We start from the raw sequence: 20,788 nt of genomic DNA, 5'->3' as shown, positions 1-20,788 counted from the left end.
TTCCAATGAGTCATCTGTTTGCATTAGATGACCAAAATACTGGAGCTTCAGCTTCAGCATCAGTCCTTCCAGGTAATATTCAGGGTTGATCTCCCTTAAGATTGACTGGTTTGATCTTCTTCCTGTCAAAGGCACTTTCAGTAGGTTTCTCCAGCACCACAATTCCAGGCATGAATTCTTTGGCCTTCTGCCTTCTTTATGGTCCAGCTCTCACAAAAACTGACCACTGGCAAGGCCATCAGTTCAGTTCAGTCACTCAGTCGTGTCTGACTCTCTGTGACCCCATGAATTGCAGAACGCCAGGCCTCTCTGTCCATCACCAACTCCCGGAGTTCACTCAGACTCACGTCCATTGAGTCAGTGATGCCATCCAACCATCTCATCCTGGGTCGTCCCCTTCTCCTCCTGCCCCCAATCCCCCCCAGCATCAGAGTCTTTTCCAATGAGTCAACTCTTCGCATGAGGTGGCCAAAGTACTGGAGTTTCAGCTTTAGCATCATTCCTTCCAAAGAAATCCCAGGGTTGATTTCTTTCAGAATGGACTGGTTGGATCTCCTTGCAGCCCAAGGGACTCTCAAGAGTCTTCTCCAACACCACAGTTCAAAAGCATCAATTCTTTGGTGCTCAGCCTTCTTCACAGTCCAACTCTCACATCCATACATGACCACAGGAAAAACCATAGCCTTGACTAGGCGGACCTTAGTCGGCAAAGTAATGTCTCTGCTTTTGAATATGCTATCTAGGTTGGTCATAACTTTTCTTCCAAGGAGTAAGCGTCTTTTAATTTCATGGCTGCAGTCACCATCTGCAGTGATTTTGGAGCCCAAAAAATTAAGTCTGACACTGTTTCCACCCTTTCCCCATCTATTTCCCATGAAGTGATAGGACCGGATGCCATGATCTTTGTTATCTGAATGTTGAGCTTTAAGCCAACTTTTTCACTCTCCTCTTTCACTTTCATCAAGAGGCTTTTTAGCTCCTCTTCACTTTCTGCCATAAGGGTGGTGTCATCTGCATATCTGAGGTTATTGAGATTTCTCCCAGCAATCTTGATTCCAGCTTGTTTCTTCCAGTCCAGTGTTTCTCATGATGTACTCTGCATATAAGTTAAATAAGCAGGGTGACAATATACAGCCTTGATGCACTCCTTTTCCTATTTGGAACCAGTCCATTGTTCCATGTCCAGTTCTAACTGTTGCTTCCTGACCTGCATACAGGTTTCTCACGAGGCAGGTCAGGTGGTCTGGTATTCCCATGTCTCTCAGAATTTTCCACAGTTTATTGTGATCCACACAGTCAAAGGCTTTGGCATAGTCAATTAAAGCAGAAATGGATGTTTTTCTGGAACTCTCTTGCTTTTTTCCATGATCCAGCAGATGTTGGCAATTTGATCTCTGGTTCCTCTGCCTTTTCTAAAACCAGCTTGAACATCAGGAAGTTCACGGTTCACGTATTGCTGAAGTCTGGCTTGGAGAATTTTGAGCATTACTTCACTAGCATGTGAGATGAGTGAAATTGTGTGGTAGTTTGAGCATTCTTTGGCATTGCCTTTCTTTGGGATTGGAATGAAAACTGACCTTTTCCAGTCCTGTGGCCACTGCTGAGTTTTCCAAATTTGCTGGCATACTGAGTGCACCACTCTCACAGCATCATCTTTTAGGATTTGAAACAGCTCAACTGGAATTCCATCACCTCCACTAGCTTTGTTCTTAGTGATGCTCTCTAAGGCCCACTTGACTTCACATTCCAGGATGTCTGGCTCTAGATGAGTGATCACACCATCATGATTGTCTGGGTCGTGAAGATCTTTTTTGTACAGTTTCTGTGTATTCTTGCCACCTCTTCTTAGTATCTTCTGCTTCTGTTAGGTCCAGACCATTTCTGTCCTTTATCGAGCCCATCTTTGCATGAAATGTTCCCTTGGTATCTCTAATTTTCTTGAAGACATCTCTAGTCTTTCCCATTCTGTTGTTTTCCTCTATTTCTTTGCATTGATGGCTGAAGAAGGCTTTCTTATCTCTTCTTGCTATTCTTTGGAACTCTGCATTCAGATGCTTCTATCTTTCCTTTTGTCCTTTGCTTTTTGCCTCTCTTCTTTTCACAGCTATTTGTAAGGCCTCCCCAGACAGCCATTTTGCTTTTTTGCATTTCTTTTCCATGGGGATGGTCTTAGACTTGACTATACGGACCTTTGTTGGCAGAGTAATGTCTCTGGTTTTCAATACAGTCTAGGTTTATCATCAATTTTCTGCCAAGAAACAACTGTCTTCTGATTTCAGGGCTGCAGTCACCATCAGCAGTGATTTTGCAGCCCAAGAAGAGGAAATCTGTCACTACTTCCACCTTTCCCCCTTCTATTTGCCATGAAGTAATGGGGCCAGCTGCCTTGATCTTAGTTTTTCTAACATTTAGTCTTAAGCCAGCTCTCTCACTCTCTTCCTTCACTGTGGTCAAGAAGCCCTTTAGTTCCTCTTCACTTTCTGCCATTAGAGTGGTATTATCCACACATGTGAGGTTGTTGAGATTTCTCCAGACTGTCTTGATTCCATCTTGTAACTCACCCAGCCCAGCATTTAGCATGATATGCTCAGTATATAGGTTAAACAATGGGACAGCAGACAGCCTTGTCATACTCTTTTCTTGATCTTGAATCAGTCAGTTGTTCCATACAGGGTTCTAACTGTTGCTTCTTGGCTCGCATACAGGTTTCTCAGGTCTGGTATTCCCGTATCTCTAAGAGCTTTCTACAGTTTGTCATGATCCACCCAAAGATTTTAGTGTAGTCACTGAAACAGATAGATGTTTTTCTGAAATTTCCTTGATTTCTCTATAATCCAGCGAATGTTGGCAACTGATCTCTAGTTCCTCTTCCTTTTCTAAATCCAGCTTGGGACAGCTGGAAGTTCTTGGTTGCTCCGTGGAGGACACAACTAGCAGTCTGCTGCTGCTGCTGCTGCTGCCAAGTCGCTTTAGTCGTGTCCGACTCTGTGCAACCCCATAGACAGCAGCCCACCAGGCTCCCCCGTCCCTGGAATTCTCCAGGCAAGAATACTGGATTGGGTTACCATTTCCTTCTCCAATACATGAAAGTGAAAAGTCAAAGTGAAGTCACTCAATCGTGTCCGGCTCTTAGCGACCTCATGGACTGCAGCCCACGAGGCTCCTCCGTCTATGGCACTTTACAGGCAAGAGTACTGGGAATGGGGTGCCATTGTCTACGTAGCCACAGAAAGCAAAGGCTAAGTCCCTCTGTTGATCCACACAGTCAAAGGGTTCGGCATAGTCAATAAAGCAGAAATAGATGTTTTTCTGGTACTCAGTGCTAAATATTTATTGGAAGGACTGATGCTGAAGCTGAAACTCCAGTACTTTGGCCACCTGATGCAAAGCACTGACTCATTTGCAAAGACCCTGATGCTGGGAAACATTGAAGGTAGGAGATGGGGACGACAGAGTATTAAACGGTTGGATGGCATCACCTACTCAACGGACTTGAGTTTGAGTAAACTCACGGAATTGGTGATGGACAAGAAGGCCTGTGGTGCAGCAGTCCTTGGGGTCGCAAAGAGTCAGACATGATTGAGCGACTGAACTGAACTGAAATCCCTCTTCTGTGCAACCTGGAGGGCACAACACAGATTGATCCGTCCTACATGTCTTCTCAGGGTGACGCCCTAGCGCAGCCTCAGGACTCCAAGGCCTTTCTCCCAAAAGCCTTTGGTATTCCAGCCCTCGGGCTCCCTACGTCCCGCCCATGCTGCGCAGGCGCAGACACCACAGAGCGCCCACTTGACGCACATGCGCACTCTAGTTCGCTGCTAGAGCAAAAATGGCTGCAGCAATGCGCGTGGCGGTGGCCGGAGCCAGGCTCAGTGTTGTAGTGAGAAGTCTCCGGGGCGCTGGGCGCACCTTGTGCACCCAGCCCGTATCGGTTAACGAACGCATCGAGAACAAGCGGCAAGCTGCACTGCTGGGAGGAGGGCAGCGCCGCATTGACGCGCAGCATAAGCGAGTGAGTCGTGAGGGGGGTCCAGGCCAGCCAGCCCGCCCCCAGCGGTCGCGACCTATCACAGCGAGTGCGGCTCGCTGCGTAAGAGGCCTCCCAGCCAATCGAAGCGAGGTCTTGAGGGGCGGGGCGAGGCCGAGGATGTTCACCTTGTGAACCTGATGCCTTTTACTGGGCAGGTAAAACCAGGACAAGCACTATTGTGCTTTGTCACTGTCTGCTTTCTCTTTGAAATTTTAGACGAGCCTGGCTGGGCTCCAGCGGCTCACCAGTTAACTTTGGACAAGTTACTTATTCCCCCGGAGTCAGTTTATTCTTAACAGAAAATGGCAATAATTCTCCCCTCATAATCTTAGTGGAATAAGATAATGAAACAGCGATAGGCACAGAAAAAAAAAAAAAAAAATCTTGCTCTTCTCATGCCTGGTTTAAGAGTGGTAGGAGCTTCTTACTCCATTATGGAAGCAGGAAAATCAAGACATTTGGCAGGGGAAGTTACATGGGCAAACTTTCCTTCACCTGGGTAGGCGTGTGGTTTGTGTAGGAAACTGGTGGAAACTCTCTCCCCAATGCCAGCCGAAACTCTTATGGGTCTCAGAGTACATCGACCTGCTTGCTGGGTAGGAAAGACACCCTACGAAGCAGGTGTTTGGGTTTTTTTTTTCTGGGGTGGCTTAGGTCAGTCTGGGTGTTTGGCTGAAGTGAACAGCTCAAGCACTGCCACCCACTGCCCGGGGTGCTTCTGTGGATCATTTTAGTAGCAGGAGAAAAAAAAAAACACTGAGGCCCAGATCAGTGACCTGGGACTTGAGATGAGGTTCGCCCACTGGGTCCTAGACACCTATGAGTCTGGATTGGTGTGGTGGAAGAGTTAAATAACCAAGCTGGAAGGCACAAAAGTGAAATTCTTAGAGATGAAGGACAGTGAGGCATAAACTCACAAGCAGGGGGGTGATGGGATCTTCAGTGAGGAGAGTTGCACCAGCCATTTATTAAGTTTAAATTGAATGTTGATGTAGATTTGATAAGGGCCTGAAGATGACAGTTCCTTTTTGCCATTTGGGAGTGAGATGTAAATTTGGTTGATAGTGTGTGGTGCCAGGAGTGCCACCCGACCCCAGGTGGCTGTGTTTGTGAGGGAACTTCAGATTGTCCTCTGCAAAGGCCTGTTGGTGCTCTGTGCACTCTTTCTGTTGGGGTCCATGGCTCAGTCCCTCCCTGGATCATCACCCCAACCATTTCCATGTGATCCTACTGGCTTTAGATGTAATCCCCAGAAACTTTTTCTTTTGCCAAAGCTGACTTAGTCAGGAGGCTGACTTGGTTTAAAACGTCTCACTCCACCCACTTTTACACAATTTTTGGACTACTTCCATAGGGTAGATTTCCAGAAGTGGAATTACTAGGTCAAAAGATCTGAATATTTTTCAGCACTGATATATATTGCCCAGTTGCTTTCCTGAAAACTTATTTTATGCAGTAGTGTGGAGGATTGCCTTTTTGTGTTAATACGCAATGCTAGCTTTGGTCTCTTTCTTAAGGGGAAAATACAGCTAGTTAGAGGTGTTTTTTATGTTGTTTTCTTTTTTTAACAGGGCTGGTGGGGTTCCCTATAGGAAGTCTGTGAACCTGGGATGTAGCCTCAGATGTTTGCAAAGCCTGAGTTTTCTACCTCCTGCTTCTCCATTCTTCTTTTTATTGACCCTTGGGTCTCTAGTAAATGTTTGTGTCTTGTTCCAGGGTCAGGCTTTCCTTACCCCCTCATTTGCCCTCTCCACCTTTTCCTCCTACTCTTTATTTGTTTTCACAGTTAGTGGCTCTTGGAGCAGCTGGTTTGACTTGATTGCCTTACTGGCTGAATTCTACTGATAACACCTGTCTGTTGGGCAGGTTGATGGAATAGAGAGAGGGCTTTCATGTGGAGTGAAGGCAAACCCAGTCCTCCTGGCCCTCCCATGAATACTCCTTGCCTACTGACTTTGTGTGTCATGACATTGCTGAATGATTTTTGTTGCATTTTAGGGAAAGCTGACGGCCAGAGAGCGGATCAGTCTCTTGCTGGACCCTGGCAGTTTTGTTGAGAGCGACATGTTTGTGGAACACAGATGTGCAGATTTTGGAATGGCTGCTGATAAGAATAAGGTATCTGTTCACAATGGTGCAGGCCTCCAAGTTGCACTTACTAGCTGTGGCCCTGCTGGTCTACTACTAGATAATAAAGTCCTACCGGAACTCAGAATACATTGAAAATTTTCAAGTATCAGCTTCTGGCATTGCAGAAGTGCCTCTTGAGAAGCACTGTTGGGGCCACCAGGTTCCCCCTCACCTTTGTCTGCAATTGAAGGATTGTGGGTTCACTGCTCATGCCTTGTGCAAGGTGACTGGCCTAGCTGCCAGGGCTCTGGTGTGGTTTCCCAGTTCTCAAAAGTGTAGAATGACAAACTTAGAAGGAAAGTTGAGAATGTCTTTTGATTGGGTTCTGTTCTGCCTAGGTACCAGGGACTCCTAAAGGCTAACCAGTCACCTCTTTGACATACTTTAAGTTTATGCTTTGGAGTTTTGGAGGTCAGAGTCACCAACACCTATTCTTTCGACTGGGTGTTCTCCAAGATGCACAGAGTTCTTTGGACTCACTGGGTCCATTTTCTTCAGGTCTGTGATCAAAGATTTGTAACCTTGGCAATAAACTAGCCAGCTCCATTTGATTCATTATGAACCACATAGTGACTGTCAGAATTCCAAGCAAAATGCTAGGTTTGCCTCAAGGTTTGGGGGGTGGTATGTGGCTTTGCAGAAATTGCCATGTTTCTTTATATGTCCTCTTCTTTTCTATGAGCCCTCAGTAGTGATAGCCCTAGGGGGTCTCCTGATTATTCTACTTCTAGGAAGGATACAGTGCTTTCACTTGTGGTGATGAAGCAGCAGCCCAGTGCTTGATGTTGCAGAGCTAAGGCGGGGAGGGGGAGATTCCTTCATGTTCTGTATTTATACTGAATTTTAAGGGATTTGGGGTGGAGTTTTATTTTAGGGTGGGATCTTTCATTGGGGCATAATTGCTAGATTCATGAGAGAAGTCTTTGGATTTTTTAACCTTTATTTTTCTGTTTTTCTGGTAGTTTCCTGGAGACAGTGTGGTCACTGGACGAGGGCGAATCAATGGAAGACTGGTTTATGTCTTCAGTCAGGTATTTTCTACTCTAATTGGCTGAGCTTTCCTTGAGGGCAGAGCCCTCAAGGAGTAAAATGTTCTTTTCTTTGAAAAAGAAACAGTTCTGGGGAAAGAATGCTTACCTATAGTTGGGGCTGGTGAGGGAATTATTATTATTTTTAGTACATATGTCCCGAGTATTATACTATGTGTTTTTTTTCTTAGGGAGAAAGAGTCCTTAGTCTGTTTGAAGGAGGATCATAGGACAGTAGTCTTATAAGCGGTCTTGGGAGACAGGAGTTTATCCAAGTGAGTGAGATTTCCCCTTGGCAGATTGGGTGTGTGCTGGGAGGGCTGCCACGGTCTGGGCAGTGGATGCGTTTGGGCAGAGGGGAGTTGACTCTCAGAACCATAGGCCCTTTTGGGCTTTCATGAATGTGTTCAACCAAGTTTTATTAGGCTGTATCAAGACAGATACAGTTTCTTCACATGGAGACCGTAGAAGAATGTGGTAGACAGAATAGTGACTCAAAATCCTAATCCCTGAAACCCGTGAATATGTAATTTTACCTGGCAAAGTAGAATTAAGCTTGCAGATAGAATAAATGTTACTAATCAGTTGACTTTAAAATAGAACAGCTTGGGTTACTTAGGTGGGCCCAGTGTAAGCACAAGGGTCCTTAGAAGTGGAAGAGAGAGGCAGAAGGGGAGGTTGGAGTAGGCTGTGCGAGAAGGACTCCGCCTGCCGTTGCTGCCTCAGAAGAGGGTGGACAGGGGTCGTGAGGGGAGGAAAGCAAATAGATGGTCTCTAGAAGTTGGAAAGAAGAAGGCAATGGCACCCCACTCTAGTACTCTTGCCTGGAAAATCCCATGGATGGAGGAGCCTGGTAGGCTGCAGTCCATGGAGTCGCTAAGTCGGGCACGACTGAGCGACTTCACTTTCACTTTTCACTTTCATGCATTGGAGAAGGACATGGCAACCCACTCCAGTAGTCTTGCCTGAAGAATCCCAGGGACAGGGGAGCCTGGTGGGCTGCCATCTATGGGGTCGCACAAAGTTGGACGTGACTGAAGTGACTTAGCAGCAGCAGAAGTTGGAAAAGATAAGACAAGAGATTCTCCCCTGGAGCCTCCAGAAAGGAGCATAGACCCGCTAACCATGATTTTAGCTCAATGAGACCTATGTAGGACTTCTGAATTACAGAACTGTAAGGTAATGAATATCTATCGTCTCAAGCCACTGAATTTATGGTAATTTGTTACAACAGCAATGAAAACTAATGCAAAGAACATGTTGTATACTATTTTTTGTTTGACTTTTTTTTCCCCTCCACTAAGAGATGGGACTATATATATAATTCTAAATATTCAATTTCTTTTTTTTTTTTTTTTTTCAATTTCTTTTACAGATCTTAAAAGTAGAAGCTTGGTTAGGAACCTAGAATGTTTTCTGGGTTTGGTAGTAAAATAATTATAGTTGATTATTTTAAAATTTAAACCATACTAATTTGCGAATAGGATTACTTTTGAAATATTTTAAAACTTTTTTATAAATGAGTCTACCAAATGCCTGACTAGAAAGAATCATTTGTGGTCGCAAAGAGTCGGACATGACTGAGCAACTGAACTGAACTGAGGCAAAAAATTGTACAGAAGGAGCCATTAGTAAGATAGCTCGAACAAAGAAGGTTATTGTGCTTTTTGGGCATAGTGTTCTCTGAACTTTAAGCAGATACAAAAATTCACTGAATTGATACTCTGAGCGCCTCTTCTGCCGCTGTTTGGTGGGAGTGTGGTGGAGGTGGAGATGATGAGACAGTTCTTGTCCTGAAGAAGCTAATCATTTTGTGGATGGAGTGGGGCAGAACAGGAATGGCTACATCTACAGTCAGGTTCTGGGCTAGCTCTCAGGACACGGAGAGATCACATTGGGATCCAGGAAAGCTTTAGGGAACATGGGGCATGTGAAATAGGCCCTGAAAGACACTGAGGGGAAGAATGATGAGCTAGCTTTTTTGTAGTGATCCCCCAGATGTTCATATCTGCAGGCCTTTTTTCTAGGAGGAGTATTCATTTTTCCAGAGAAACAAGGCTGCAGTCCATGGGGTCGCAAAGAGTCGGACACGACTGAGCGACTTCACTTTCACTTTTCACTTTCATGCATTGGAGAAGGAAGTGGCAACCCACTCCAGTGTTCTTGCCTGGAGAATCCCAGGAACGGGGGAGCCTGGTGGGCTGCTGTCTGTGGGGATGCACAGAGTCAGACATGACTGAAGTGACTTAGCAGCAGCAGCAGTCACAGTCTTTTGTGTGATAATTGGCTGTAGATGTGTTCCTGGTAGAGGGAGGTCAACATTGGCTCATTGTACAGATTGGAAATCTCACCTGTTTTCAGCCTCATCTTTGCTGCCTCTAGTGGCGGGGGTTGTGATAACAGCCCTCTGGTTAGGTTTCTTTAGAGAGTAAACATCCTTTTTCCTCTCCAGGTAAAGAAGAGGCCCTGTGGGGTCTAATGCTCTCAACCCAGACTTCCTGTCAGCCTCTTCCCACCACACTTTGTGGTTCCTGGACTGTCCTCTCCTGAGGTTATCCCTACACAAGTGTAGAGGCTTCCATTTGCTCCGAGTTAGATGCTCTGGTGCTTTCAGTTCGCTCATTTGTTTACTCTCTCGTCTGCTGTTGTTTGCTCTTCCTTTTTTGTCCTCATGGGCTGAATCTGTTATTAATTTTCTACTATCTTTTTGAGGGGGTTTTAGGAAGGAGGTCATTCCTACAGAAAGCTTTTTATGTCAGAAGGTAATGAAAATCTAGAGGCAAGAAGCAGCAGTGAGGCCTGTCATTCACTTTTTTCACCTCTTTTATCAAAACAGCAAATATATCCTAGTAATAGAAATGCCTGTTTGACCTCCATAGAACCTCTGATAACCTCTGATTTTGGAGGTTAATTCGGCATGAAAACTTTTCCTTTCCTCAGAGCTCCAAATCTTTTTTGTAGATAAAAACTAGGTCTTTTGCTCTTCACATTACATGAACCCCTTTTAAGATATTTTATTCACTACTTATTCTATGGAATAATATAGAAGTCAGACTTTTTCCCCAGTCTTTTTAACTTTTGAAAATGCTTTAAAAACTTTAAAACCTGTGAATTTTTCACTTCCTCCTCCTAGTGGGTCTTCGTCTCTGCCTCGTCATTACATATTTTTTTCATTTAGTTGTTTTCTTTTTAGGATTTTACAGTTTTTGGAGGTAGCCTGTCCGGAGCACATGCCCAAAAGATCTGCAAAGTAAGTATTTAATGTTGCAAAACAAACTCAGTACTTTTATCAGTTACATGGGGTGGGTCAGAGGTGTGCAGCATGTGGTGCTAACCTGAAGGTTCCTTCAGTCCAGGGCAGGAGTTCTTAACATTTTTTGTAACATGGAACTCTTTGGCAGTCTTATGAAGCCGGGACCCACATTTTTATACATGCATAAAATAAAATATGTAGGAATAGAAGGGATTAAAAATATTAAAAATCACGTATGTATTATATATGCTTCCTTATTTAATGTGTTAAATAACAAGATTTAGCAGTGGATACACTCTGGTTTCAAAGTAGGTATGAATGAAAACAGTATTTTGAGATTATCTGCAGGAACTTCAGTGGGACATAAAAATCTGTGACTTCTATTTATGACAAAAATCACAGGTATTTCTAATACTTCTATGGTTAATAAAGATGTAAGATTTTCCCATCCAAGTTCATAGACTCCTTGCTCTAAGGGTCCAAGTTCACAAGCCACTTTGGGTTCTTGGGACCCCAAGTAAAGAACCCGTGATCTAGGTGGAGAGTTCAGTTGCTAAAAGAACAGTGCAGGGATTACATGATGGTATTTAGAAACCTCTACTAGAGATTAGATGCTCTGGAAGTGAGTAATAGTGTAGATCACATTTGGAGAGTTTTGGAATTAAAGGTGCTATGCTTAGTTGCTCAGTTGTGTCCTGCTCTTTGTGATCCCATGGACTGTAGCACGCCAAGCTCCTCTGTCCATGGGGATTCTCCAGGCAGGAAAACTGGAGTGGGTTGCCATGTCCTCTTCCAGGGGATCTTCCCTACCCAGATATCAAACCCAGGTCTCCCACATTATGGACAGGTTCTTTACTGTCTGAGCCACTAAGGAAGCCTAGAGGGAACTATGGCCTGTAAGGGGATTGAACCTGTAACCTTGGCGTTACTAGCACCACGCTCTAACCAGCTGATCTAAAGGGAGACATTACTTAATAGCTGGGTGGGTTTCCCTGTGTAACAGAACACCTGGCTTCTCGATGTGGTCCTGGCATGTGTTATTCCTGAGACCTTGGGCCAATCACTTCACTTTTAAACCTTCCTAATTTTTCTTTTCTTACTGCCTCCATTATGATGGTTAAATGAAACAATGGAAGTGAAAGTACTTTGTAAATTCTCTAGCACTGTTAAAAATGTTGCTCATTAGGTTGTCAACTACTGAGCTGTGAGAAAAATCTGTCTTGTTGGAAGTAGAAGGCCTGAGCCTGGGTTTTGCTTAATAGATGGGTCCACATTTACTTTCACAAAAATACTGCTTTGGGAGACTTCCCTGGTGGTCCAGTGGCTAAGACTCCATGCTCTTGATGCAGGAGGCCTAGGTTCGATCCCTAGTTTGGGAACTAGATCCCATATACCACAACTAAGACCCAGTGCAGCCAAATAAACACATAAACACTAAAAGAAAAATATTGCCTTGCCGTTCTGTCTTCTATCGGTTCTTTCAAAAGAGTAATCGGGGACAAAACTGACTATTGAAAAAATACTACAGCCTGGGCCTCTGGCTCTAGAAATTGCCATGAATAGTCTTAACCTCTGCTAATGGGAAGTTCTTTGGCCTTGGGCTGCTTGGGGGTCTTTAATTAGCCCTTTAAATTTCTGATTTTCTGTCTTCCATGAAGGTACTCAGTCACCATGGGGAATGAAGCCAGTGTTACCGACTCCTGTTTTGAAAAGTACACTTAAAACATTTTCTAGAAAACCACTGTGGTGCTTTGTAAATATGGTTTTTCATAGCAAGATCCGTTGTCTCACAAAAAATTTCTCTGCTGTCTCAGATCATGGACCAAGCCCTCACAGTGGGGGCTCCAGTGATTGGACTGAATGACTCTGGGGGTGCACGGATTCAAGAGGGAGTGGAGTCTTTGGCTGGCTACGCAGACATCTTTCTGGTGAGAAACTGTTCAAAGAGAATCAAAGAGTACAGGACTGAGTTCTCTAAGCTGTGTGCTGATTAGCGCTTCCTCATCTCACCTCCTTGTGTCCTGTGGCTCCTTCCTGTGTCACTGGGGGTGGCATGAGGGCAGATGAAAACCAAGAGAGATGGGAGTTCCCTAGAGGCCTAGTGGATAGGACTCTGCCATTGCGTGGGTTTTTAATCCCTGGTTGGGGGAACTGAGATCTTTCAAGCAGAGTGCTGCTACCAGGGGAAAAAAAAGCAAGAGAGGTACAATGGGGAGGATTTTCTTCCTTTTTTACTCGTAGAGGCCTTGTACTTACTGGGGAAAAACAAAGATGATTCAGAAGTGAAAGTCACTTAAATTTTTTTTTTTTCCAAAAGCAAGGAGGAAGGAATCTAAAAGGTTAAAATTAACCGACTTGCTGGAATTAGAAATTTTCTTATTATAATTTTTTTTGACTTTTTATTTTATATTGGAGTATAGTTAATTAACAATGCTATGTTAGCTTTAGATGTATAGTGTAGTGATTCGGTTATATGTATACATGTATCTATAGGATTGGAATCAGAGAAGGCAATGGCATCCCACTCTAGTACTCTTGTCTGGAAAATCCCATGGGTGGAGGAGCCTGGTAGGCTGCAGTCCATGGGGTCACTAAGAGTCGGACACGACTGAGCAACTTCACTTTCACTTTTCACTTTCATGCATTGGAGAAGGAAATGGCAACCTACTCCAGTGTTCTTGCCTGGAGAATCCCAGGAACGGGGGATCCTGGTGGGCTGCTGTCTGTGGGGACGCACAGAGTCAGACATGACTGAAGTGACTTAGCAGCAGCAGCAGTCACAGTCTTTTGTGTGATAATTGGCTGTAGATGTGTTCCTGGTAGAGGGAGGTCAACATTGGCTCAACGACTAAAGTGACTTAGCAGCAGCAGCAGCAGGCATAGGACTGGAAATTTTAAAAAAGCAGTGCTTTTTTTTCTTTGGTTAAGACATTGCAAGATCATTACACAGAACAAAGTTCAAGCTGTAGTGCAAAGAAGGAAGAAATCTCCCTTCCCCCAGACCTCACCATTCAGGAACTTTTGGTGAACATCATTTCAGATGTCTTTCTGCTTTCCTACAGACTGAAATTAAAGAGAAAGAAATAAAAAGAAACACAAAAATAAATTAAATGTGTTATTTGAAGTGGGAAGTGTATTGTGAGAGTGTAGTAAGGGAGGCTGGGGTGAGGGAGAGATCCTGCCAAATGGAAACTTAAGAGAAGGGACAGGTCAGCATTTCCAGGGAAGGGAGGAGAGATAGGACGGAGACAGGCAGACATTGTTTCTAATCAGGCCAGCTGTTCTTGTTGTCCTCTGGCCTGCACGCTTATGAAGGTTTTTATTCCTAGCCTCTGCCCTCTGTGATCAGACAGAAAAATGTGTGTTTACTTTGTGTATGATACTTGGCTAGTTGTGGGAGCACTTGGGTGCGTTGAGAAGCCACTTTGTAGATCTTAAACCTACTTTTTAATCTTTAAACTTGAGCTCTAGGGATAGCCCACTAGGGAGTAAAGAAACTCCTATATATCGTATACCTGCATTCACCAGTTTACATTTTGCCTGTTTGCTCTTATCATTTTCTCTCTCTGTGTGCATATTTGCATGTTATATTTTTCTGAAACATTTGAGAATAGATTGGAGATTGTGCACCCTTTATCTCCTAAATCCTTCATTGTTTTCTAAGAACAAGGACATTCTTGTATAAACAGTACCATAGTTAGGAAACTTCATACTGACTCATCGATGTTTTTCATATTCCATCAAATGATTCTAATAAAGACCTTTAAATTACTCCCCACTCCCTGGGCATCTCCCCCGCCCCCAATCCAGTCTAGGATTAGGTACTGCCTTTAGTGGCTCAGAGGGTAAAGCATCTGTCTGCAATGCAGGAGACCCGGGTTCGATCCCTGGGTCGGGAAGATCCCCCTGGAGAAGGAAATGGCAACCTATTTCAGTACTTTTGCCTGGAAAATCCCATGGATGGAGGAGCCTGGTAGGCTACAGTCCATGGGGTCGCAAAGAGTCAGACACGACTGAGAGACTTCACTTTCACTTTTAGTGTCATATCTCTTTAATCTCCTTTAATCTGGAACATTTCCTCAAATTTTGTTTGTCTTCCATGACTTCTGATATTTTAAAGTACAGCTTTATTGAGATATAATTTACAAGTCATAAAATCTATCCATTGCATACAATTCAACAATTTCTAAAATATACTTAAACCATTACCACAGTCTATAGTTTAGAATCTTTCCTTCCAAAAAGATCCTTTTTCATCTGACTCTCTTCACTTAGCATAATGTTTTTGAAGTTCATTCATATTGTACTGTTTATCAGTGGTTTGTGTTTATTGCTGAATAATATTATATAGATATACCACATTTTAATATACCATATTAAGAAGAGGTGGCAAGAATACACGGAAGAACTGTACAAAAAAGATCTTCACGACCCAGATAATCATGATGATGTGATCACTAATCTAGAGCCAGACATCTTGGAATGTGAAGTCAAGTGGGCCTTAGAAAGCATCACTATGAACAAAGCTAGTGGAGTTGATGGAATTCCAGTTGAGCTGTTTCAAATCCTGAAAGATGATGCTGTGAAAGTGCTGCACTCAATATACCAGCAAGTTTGGAAAACTGAGCAGTGGCCACAGGACTGGAAAAGGTCAGTTTTCATTCCAGTTCCAAAGAAAGGCAATCCAAAGAATGCTCAAACTACCGCACAATTGCACTCATCTCACAAACTAGTAAAGTAATGCTCAAAATTCTCCAAGCCAGGCTTCAGCAATACGTGAACCGTGAACTCCCTGATGTTCAAGCTGGTTTTAGAAAAGGCAGAGGAACCAGAGATCAAATTGCCAACATCCGCTGGATCATGGAAAAAGCAAGAGAGTTCTGGAAAAATATCTATTTCTGCTTTATTGACTCTGCCAAAGCCTTTGACTGTGTGGATCACAATAAACTGTGGAACATTCTGAAAGAGATGGGAATACCAGACCACCTAACCTGCCTCTTGAGAAATCTGTATGCAGGTCAGGAAGCAACAGTTAGAACTGGACATGGAACAACAGACTGGTTCCAAATAGGAAAAGGAGTATGTCAAGGCTGTATATTGTCACCCTGCTTATTTAACTTCTATGCAGAGTACATAATGAGAAACACTGGACTGGAAGAAACAAGCTGGAATCAAGATTGCCAGGAGAAATCTCAATAACCTCAGATATGCAGATGACACCACCCTTATGGCAGAAAGTGAAGAGGAACTAAAAAGCCTCTTGATGAAAGTAAAAGAGGAGAGTGAAAAAGTTGGCTTAAAGCTCAACATTCAGAAAACGAAGATCATGGCATCTGGTCCCATCATTTCATGGGAAATAGATGGGGAAACAGTAGAAACAGTGTCAGACTTTATTTTTTTGGGCTCCAAAATCACTGCAGATGGTGACTGCAGCCATGAAATGAAAAGACGCTTACTCCTTGGAAGAAAAGTTATGACCAACCTAGATAGTATATTCAAAAGCAGAGACATTACTTTGCTGACGAAGGTCCGTCTAGTCAAGGCTATGGTTTTTCCTGTGGTCATGTATGGATGTGAGAGTTGGACTGTGAAGAAGGCTGAGCGCCAAAGAATTGATGCTTTTGAACTGTGGTGTTGGAGAAGACTCTTGAGAGTCCCTGGGACTGCAAGGAGATCCAACCAGTGCATTCTGAAGGAGATCAGCCCTCGGATTTCTTTGGAAGGAATGATGCTAAAGTTGAAGCTCCAGTACTTTGGCCACCTCATGCGAAGAGTTGACTCATTGGAAAAGACTTTGATGCTGGGAGGGATTGGGGTCAGGAGGAGAAGGGGACGACAGAGGATGAGATGGCTGGATGGCATCACTGACTCGATGGATTTGAGTCTGAGTGAACTCCGGGAGATGGTGATGGACAGGGAGGCCTGGCATGCTGCGATTCATGGGGTCGCAAAGAGTCGGACACGACTGAGCGACTGAACTGAACTGATACCACATTTTGGGGGCTTCCCTGGTGGCTCAGAGGTTAAAGTGTCTGCCTACGTTGAGGGAGACCTGTGTTCGATCCCTGGGTCGGGAAGATCCCCTGGAGAAGGAAATGGCAATCCACTCCAGTACTCTTGCCTGGAATCCCATGGACGGAGGATCCTGGTGGGCTATAGTCCACGGGGTCGCAAAGAGTCGGACACGACTGAGCGACTTCACTTCACTTCATACCACATTTTGTTTTTCTAACTGATGGACATTTGGATTTCTACTTTATTATAAATAATGCTGCAATGTACATTTGTATATAACTCATTGTGTGGATATATATTTTCATAACCCTTGAGTATATTCCTAAGAGTAGAATTATTGGTCAAATTGCTGAACCTAAGTTTGTGTGCCAGATGCACAGTGAGGCCAAACAAAACTAAAATGTTGGAGTGTGGAGTGGAGAAAGGTTTATTGTAGGGCCAAGGAAAGACCTGAACTCCTCAGTGTGTTTCAGGGAAGACTTTTTGGGAAGGTGAGGGTGGGGAGTAGCAGTGTGTCTGACCTTCCTCTATCTGGTTGATGGTGAGATAACATGGTGCTGTTCCAGGAATCTCACTCATCAGCATTCTGGTTCCAGCCAGGCTGGGGTCCAGTGCTTGTGCTTAGCCTCAAGTTACCATCCCCGACCCCGGTGGTAGAGGGCCTTAGTTTCTGTAGAACTCAGAGATATGTGTCAAATTGTTAGGCCCATCCCCTGAGGAGGAACAGTCCCAGGCCCCATTTACTCCCTTAACTAGTTGTTGTTTGAATCTGCCCTTTGAAACTCAGGGAAGGTCTAGGAGACTGAACCATTTTTCCTACAAACAAGAATTGGGGGACACAGTAAGATTTTTGCACTTGGGAAGGTCTTACAAGATCCTGCTTGACTTCATTGTGATAAGTTTATGTGTAACTTTACAAGAAACTGCCAAATTTTTTTCCAAAGTGGCTGTAATTGAGGGTTTCAGGTTCTTGCCATCCTTGGTGACACTTAGCATTGTCATCCTTTTTCATTATAGCTATTTCAGGGATAAGTAGTGGTATCTAAGATTTTAATCTGTATTTTCCTGCTAACGAATCCAGTTGAGTATTTTTTAATGTGCATAGTAGTCATTTGTATATTTTATTTGCTGAAGCATTCATTCAGATCTTTCACTCATTTTGTAATTGGATCTTGAGTTGTGAGAGTTCTTTATATATTCTGGATACAAATCCTCTATCAGATAAGATTTACAAATTTATTTTTCTCGTCTGTGTAGCTTTTTGTTTCTTAATGGTGGCTTTTGAAGTGCAAAATTTTAAATTTTAAAGTCCAGTTTATCAGTTTTTTCTATTGTGAATCATGCTTTATTTGTCATATGTAAGAACCCTGCCCAATATGTCATGAAGTCATGAAGATTTTGTCCAGTGTTTTGTTTTTTTAAATGGAGTTTTATAGATTTTGGCTCTCCTATTAGGTCTGTGATCCCTTTTGAGTTAATTTTTGAGTATGGTGTGAGGTCAGGGTCCACATTCATCCTTGTCTCACTACCATTTACTGACATGATCATTCTTTCTCTCTTGAATTGTCCTGAAACTTTGGTGGAAAGAAAATCAGTTGAGATAAATGTAAGGGTTTCTTTCTGGACTCAGTTCTTTTCCATTGATCTACATGCTTATCTTCACATCAGAAGTACACTCTCTCCTGGTATCTGTATATGGTGTTTGTTGGTTCATTTGATGTTTTTCCACACGTCCCTCAGTCTCTGTTCTTACTTTTTTTTTTTACTTTTTGGCTATTTCTCAGACTGAATAGTTTTATTTGTCTTGTCTTCAAGTTCTCTCAGGTTTTTCTGCTTGCTAAAATCTGTTAAACCCCTTTAGTCACCTTTTTGTTTCAGTTATTGTACTTTTTAACTCCAGAATTTATGCTTGGTTTCTGTCTGTAATTTCTGTTTCATTACTGTCTTTCTCATTTTGTTCACACATTGTTTTCCTGATTCCCTATAGCTCACTCAACATATTTAAGACAGTTAATATAACATCTTTGACTTATAATTCCATTGTCTGGGCTTCCCAGCAGTAGTTTTTGTCAGGTTCTTTTTTCCCCTGTAAATAGACTATACTAGGCTATTTCTTTGTGTGTTTGGTAATTTTTTATGTACTAGACATTGAATTATGTTTGGTAATGTTGGGAATCTAATTCTCCCACTTTTTAGATTGCTGATTTTTGCTTATTGAGGGCTGAAAAGTGAAAGTGTTAGTTGCTCAGTCGTGTTTGACTCTTTGTGAACCCATGAACTGTAGCCCACCAGGCTCCTCTGTCCATGGGATTTTTCCAGGCAAGAACACTAGAGTGAGTTGCCATTCACTTCTCCAGGGGTCCTTCCTAACCCAGGGATTGAACCTGGGTCTCTTGCATTGCAGGCAGATTTTTTACCATCTGTGCCACCAGGGGCTTCCATTTGTGACTTTTCCAACTTACTTTTGCAAAATATTTTCCATTTTTGTGGCCACTGAAGTTTTAATTCTGTTGCAGGAAGGGGAACCCCTTCCAGGACCTGAAAGTGGGCTCTTGTCAAATACTCACTGAGGGACACACATGCTAACAAAACAAGAGGTTTTATTGGGAAAGGGGTGCCTGGGTGGAGAGCAGTAGGGTAAGGGAACCCAGGAGAACTTCTCTGCCATGTGGTTTGCAGTCTCAGGTTTTATGGTGATGGGATTAGTTTCTGAGTTGTCTTTGGCCAGTTGTTCTGTTTGCTGATGGCACACTCAGCCAAGATGGATGCCAGTGAGAAGGATTCTGGGAGGTGTCAGGATACCTGGCACCTCCTTTTGACTTTTCCTGAACTCTTCTGGTTGATGGTGACTTATTAGTTTCATGTTCTTTACCAGGACCTCCTTCATAAAATAACTCATGCAAGTGGTTACTGTGGTGTCTGGCCAGGGGGGACAGTTTCAGTCACTGTGCTTCCCCTAACAGTTCCATTGTGTCTACAGTCACCTGGTGACCTGACAAAGATTTCTTTAAATATCTGGCTCCTAGGAGATGAGAAGTCCATCCCTTTAAATCCCATCTCAGCTGGGAAGTAGCTTTAGCCAGTCAGGGGTAAAACAATGGCTAGCCTCTGTGCTGGCCTCCCAGTGATCAAAACCCGTGATCAGTAACCAAACCCACAGACCTGATTTTTGGAGGACAAGGCCCTTGTTACCCACCCTGACACCAGCTAGCCACCCTACTGAGATCTGGGACTCTTTGCTGCAGTGCTGCAATGCTTGTACCTGGACACACCTCGAGCAGAAAAATACAGAGAAACTATATGGGACTAAAAATAACTTCATGCATGGGCAGTCAGGACAAATTCCGGACAAAAGATGCAAAAAAAAAACAACCAACAGAAAACGCAACTGCTACTTCTCAGGAGCCTGGAGCGAAAGCAGGATACTGTGCATGCCCTCCTCTGACACCTGGACACACCCCTACCCTCACCCAATATAATGAACAAGCTTACCACCTGCCTGCCTCCCAATTTGGGGAACCAGCAACCAAAGGAAACTTGTTTGTTCTTGCTCCTCCCTGCTGAGCATGGGTTTCCCCCTCCTTCTGCTAATTAAGGAAGCCAAGAACTCTGTTGCAGGACTACTATGCTAAATGTGAAAATTGACCGAAATTTACCTACCACTTTAGGAAGTCTATCCTGGAAGCTACAAGTGTTCCTCTAGATTGCAGAGTTTCAAAAGAGTTGCTTCAGACAGTTCGTGCCAACTCCGTAGTTATTTCGGTGGTGGGTTGGATTCCTTTTCTATAATCTTCTTTGATGTCACTCAAATATTATGTCAAGCACATATTTTTAACTGTACCTTTTCAATTCCTCTGAGCTTTTGGTACTGTATGAGTTTTTTAAGTGGTTACTCTTGTTGAAACTCAGCCTCTCTTCACAGGTGCCAAATAGAAACACGGAGACAGAATTTTGGGTGAAGTAGAAAAGACTAGCTTTTATTGTTTTGCCAGGCAAAGGGGGCCAGAGTGGGCTAATGCCCTGGAGACTGTGTGACCACCCATGGAAGGGGTAGTGAAGAGTTTTATAGTATTCAAGGAGCAGGGCATGATCAGCTCGTGGACAGTTCTTGGATTGGTTGGCATCAAGGTGAAGTTTCTAGCATCGTCAACTGTGGGGAAATTAACAAGATGGCTCCAGTCAGGCTCTCTTGCTCCATGTTCTCACACCCTCTCACCCTATGTTCTGTAAACAATATCTTTGCAGGGTTATGTAACAGCTGAGATCAATTATAACAATACTCATGCACACCACGAGTTTTGTTCTATAAGTATATATAAGCTTCACCTGAAA

At 43.5% G+C, this 20,788-nt stretch overlaps 1 protein-coding gene across 2 annotated transcripts in view; it reads left to right on the top strand.

Moving 5' to 3' along the window:
• The first annotated feature begins 3,804 nt into the window (after positions 1–3,804).
• PCCB (propionyl-CoA carboxylase subunit beta) overlaps positions 3,805–20,788 on the top strand; it is a 94,734-nt gene continuing 77,750 nt past the window's right edge. For both annotated transcript variants that reach the window (XM_004003316.5, XM_060395507.1), the window contains exons 1-5: positions 3,805–4,012; positions 6,029–6,148; positions 7,123–7,191; positions 10,382–10,438; positions 12,256–12,369. In XM_004003316.5, the coding sequence (XP_004003365.2) occupies positions 3,830–4,012; positions 6,029–6,148; positions 7,123–7,191; positions 10,382–10,438; positions 12,256–12,369 (543 nt within the window). In that variant the 5' untranslated portion in view covers positions 3,805–3,829. The remainder of the gene's footprint in view (positions 4,013–6,028; positions 6,149–7,122; positions 7,192–10,381; positions 10,439–12,255; positions 12,370–20,788) is intronic.

This window comes from Ovis aries, chromosome 1, assembly GCF_016772045.2.
Source record: "Ovis aries strain OAR_USU_Benz2616 breed Rambouillet chromosome 1, ARS-UI_Ramb_v3.0, whole genome shotgun sequence".
Taxonomy (NCBI): domain Eukaryota; kingdom Metazoa; phylum Chordata; class Mammalia; order Artiodactyla; family Bovidae; genus Ovis; species Ovis aries.
This window is presented reverse-complemented; position numbering and strand designations above follow the sequence as displayed.